General features: G+C 52.7%; 1 protein-coding gene across 1 annotated transcript; it reads left to right on the plus strand.

Moving 5' to 3' along the window:
- Positions 1–2,494: 2,494 nt before the first annotated feature.
- LOC103254972 (zinc-alpha-2-glycoprotein-like) lies at positions 2,495–3,830 on the plus strand (the record flags this gene model as incomplete). The annotated part of the gene is made up of 2 exons (XM_008052953.1): positions 2,495–2,589; positions 3,573–3,830. Coding segments are annotated over 2 exons (353 nt in total), but the record flags the coding sequence as incomplete, so codon positions are not given.
- Positions 3,831–4,043: the final 213 nt, after the last annotated feature.

Below are 4,043 nucleotides of genomic sequence, written 5' to 3' on the forward strand. Positions count from 1 at the left end.
TCTGTGCCCTGGAGATTCAGACAGGGGAGGGGGTAAAGGGTGGAGGGAAAGAAACTCACCTATTGGGTACAGTGCGCTTAGGCAGGGGTGGCGGCACTTAAAAGACCAGATAGAAAACTATTTGTATCCCTCCAAAGCGACCGAAATAAAAAATAAACTCAGGATAAGCATAGAGAATGGTAAATGGACACTGGAAACTCAGAAGGAGGAAGGGGTGAGGGAGGGAGAAACTCGGGTCACCTATTGGGTACAGTGTACACAGGTGGGGATAGTAGATTCACTTAAAGCCCAGACTGGAAACGATTTATACTTCCTAGAGCTATCAAAACAAAAAACCAAAGAAATTAAGTAAAATTCTAAAACAAAACCAAACAACTCCCAACTCCCCCAAACACGAAAATACATCAAAAGATGAATGTTTCTGAGGATTCCTGAGGCCATTCTGGTGGAAACAGAGTTCATGAAGACAGGCGAGGGGTGGGGTATGTGGAGATGATAAATACAAAAGAGAGGTTGGAATCAGAATCTGGAGAGCCCCGCTCCAAGGGATTTGTCCAATGTCATCAAATAAACGGGAGCATTTATGAGTGTGCCCAAGAGTCCTCCGATAGATTTATTCATCCCAGAAGAAGGGAATGTGGGTGTTTTTCTGGTAGACTAAATAAGTAATTTCTCAAGTTTAATTTTAACTTGGAGCCAAAGCATCAGAATGAAAAGAATAGCCTTCAGATTTGGGGTCTCTAGAAGGGTAAAACTGTGGACTCACAATTCTGAGGGCTGGGAGTGACTTCCTTCAGAAACTCGGTATGATGTCAAGGACGTTCTTAGCCCCAAGAAGGAAAAAGTCAGCCCCAGGCAGGCGAGGCTTCATAGAAAGGTGAAGTGTGAGACTAGCTTTGTCCTTGGCATTGAAGCCTGTGGATGGCAGTTGATGGCTCAGTAGAACAAACACACTCGGGGAACTTGGAGGGAGTCGGAGAACCCCAGGGCCAATTCCTGTTTCCTTGAGCTGTGCCCTGGAGAGATGAGGGTTCTCAAATGAGTTCTGGCTGTGTGTGTCCGCCCAAGGTCAAAATGGTGTGGGAAACCTGGAACAGCTGGAACGAGTGGTGTCTCAGAGTCAGCCAGGGAGCGTGGGGTACTGAACCACAGAAGAGGTCTGAGTTTGTGTTAACGAGGCTGCCAAGTTCCAGCACCTCACAACCGGGGCGGCCTTGGCTACACATGTGACATCAGCAGTGACTACTTGATCAGTACTCAAGCGACCAGGGCATCCAGGCTTTTCTTGGAAGTGGCCAAGTCAAGGTGTCCAGGACACGTGGCTTCTAGTGGAAACCAAGAATTTCAGATGAATCACACGCTTGGGTGCAGAACCAAGGCCTAAACCAAGGCACATTTTACCAGCTTCTCACAGTTAAAAACTTCCTTTTTGTGTTGTGCCAGGCAAGGAGATGGCTGTCTATAGGCTCCATGGCTGAGACACTGAGAAGTGTTTCCAGGCGAGGTGGTGGTAGGTGACAGAGTGGTCAGTGCCCGCATCCCAGTCTGTCTCCAAACCTCCCACCAGTCTGTCCCTGTGCTCTGCTCCCCAGGCTCAAAGACGTCATCAAGGGTGACCCATGAGATTCAGCTGTATCATCTCAGGCAGAAATGGGGGTCACCGGGGCTGCGAACCCAAATGGCCTCCAGCCTGTGCTTCCCCAGCGAGGCTCGGGAACCCAGGCTCAGAATTCTCCAGGAGAAGCACAGCCAAAACCACACCCCGAACCAGCCCTGTAATTACATGACAGCTTCAGGCAGGGGGCACCAGAGCCCGCAGTGTGGATCCAAGACCACCAGGAGGGATGGTCCATGGAGCCTGCCTCTTTGATTCTGACACTCTCTGGACGTCCATGACAGGAGCCGTATGTTGCTGAGGTCAGGCTGTGTGCACACCTGTTCATTTTATTGCAAGGGAGGCTGCAAACAGGGGATCTGGGCATTTCTGCTTCCATGACGGAAGGCTGGAAAGCACCCAAGGTAAGAAGGGACAGATACGAATGTCCTCTGGCGGGGTAGGGCGTGGGGGGTGACGGTCCCATCCGAGAGCAGTCTACTTAGGCCCAGGCCCTGACATGTTGAGAGCTTTTCCAGAAGGAAGGGATGAAGTGTGGTTTAACAATACCAAATCCACCCGCCCTCCACCGGCTGCAAGGGAGGTCATAGTAGACTGGAAGGGTGACACACATCTCGGGCATCTGCCACCTACCACACACGCTTCTAACCAATGGGCATCTTTCCCCCTAAGGGATACTCACAGCCCCAGTTTTGAGACAAGATAACTCAGCACTCCATTTGCAGAACCTGTATGCTGACTGACTGATCCCAGCAATTGCCCACAATTGTGCATTGTTTTTTTCTCTTCCAGGGGAGGAACCATCGTGGCACTCTCATTGGTCTGTAGATTCTCCGCCCTCAGGGAGCACCCGGGATAAAGCCCGTGTTTCCTGCCCAGAACCTTCCGAGCTGCCACCATGATGAGAGTGGTGCCTGTCCTGCTGTTCCTGACCCTCCTCCTGGGTCCCTCTGTCCCCCAGGAGACCGAGGCTGGTGAGTGGGGAATACAAGGGATGAGCAGTGCAGAGAAAAGAAGGTGGAAAATGGGATAGATGGGCTGGGAGACCGGTCTTGACGCAGCTGGGATTCACAGGCCTACAGTGGTCATGGGTCCAGGGCTGTCAGCTCACTCAGCTCACAAACTTCTTTCTTTCTTTTTTTTTTTCTGAGTTGGTGTCTCACTATGTCGCCCAGGCTGAAGTGCAGTGGCATGCTCACGGTCACCCCAGCATTGACCTGCTGGGCTCCAGCCAAGCTTCGGCCTCAGCCTTCCAAGTAGCCGGAACTACAGGTGTGCGCTACTGTACCTGGCTCATTTTTTCCCCTTTATTTTAGAGATGAGGTCCTGCCAAGTTGCCCAGGCTGGTCTCGAACCCGTGGGCTCAGGCAATCCACTCACCGGGGCTTCCCAAAGTGCTGGGATTATAGGCTGAGCCACTGAGCCCAGCCAGCTCACACAATTCTAAGAGCATTCAAGGAGCCTTTGCACTCATGGCAAAGGAGACCTTCAAGAATCTGAATCTAAAATTCTTTGTGTACAGATGAGAAAAAAAAAGAGACCCAGAGGAGCAAAACGACCAGCCTGGGGTCAGTCTGACAGCCAGGACAGAGGGGGAACTGAACGTGGGGCTGCTTCTTCTCTTGCCCCTCTCTCCTTCCAGTGGTCGGGTACATTTGATGATGAGGAAGAGAGAGAGCACCCCCCAGGGGGGTGGGAAGACAGGTTAACTGGGCTCTCACCCCCAAAAGACATGGCAGTAGTGGGTCTGGAAGCAAGTGGCCAGGCGAAAAGACACGAGGTCACGGGTGGAACCGGAGTCAATTCTGGACAGGAGAGGAGTCGGTTGATGGCTAAGAATGTTCAGGGTGAATATAGGTGGGCTAATATTTCTCAACTGTACACGTTTAAAATTTATGACACTTACACATCGTCTGAACCGATGTCCCATCCCTCCTCATCTTCTTCTCCATTGCAGGTCGTGACACGCTGACCTATTTCTACATTGGGGTGTCCAAGCCCAGGAAAGGCCTCCCCGCGTTTCAGGCCAACGGCTTCCTCAATGAGCAGACCTTCCTCCAGTATGACAGCACCTATGGGAAGGCTGAGCCCGTGGGACCATGGAGACACGTGGAAGGGATGGAGGACTGGGAGAAGGAAAGCCAGCTTCAGAAGGCCAGGCAGGACATCTTCCTGGAGACCCTGCAGGACGCCATGAACTATTACAACAGCGACGGTCAGTGAACAACAGGCTGCGGGGCTGGAGGGTCTCGCGCGAGAGGCAGCCCGCGGGCGTGAGTGGAAAGGGGTCAGCGGGATGGAGACAGTCCTCGTCCCGAAGGGGGAACAGGGGCACGAGGGGCACCCCAGAGACGTCTCCGCCTCCCCCAGGCCGAGGCACAGCTGCTTCCTCCTGCGTCCTTCTCCCCCGCGCTCACTTCTCGGCCTC

Source organism: Carlito syrichta, unplaced genomic scaffold (genome assembly GCF_000164805.1).
Source record: "Carlito syrichta isolate Samal-C Ts95f unplaced genomic scaffold, Tarsius_syrichta-2.0.1 Scaffold72525, whole genome shotgun sequence".
Taxonomy (NCBI): domain Eukaryota; kingdom Metazoa; phylum Chordata; class Mammalia; order Primates; family Tarsiidae; genus Carlito; species Carlito syrichta.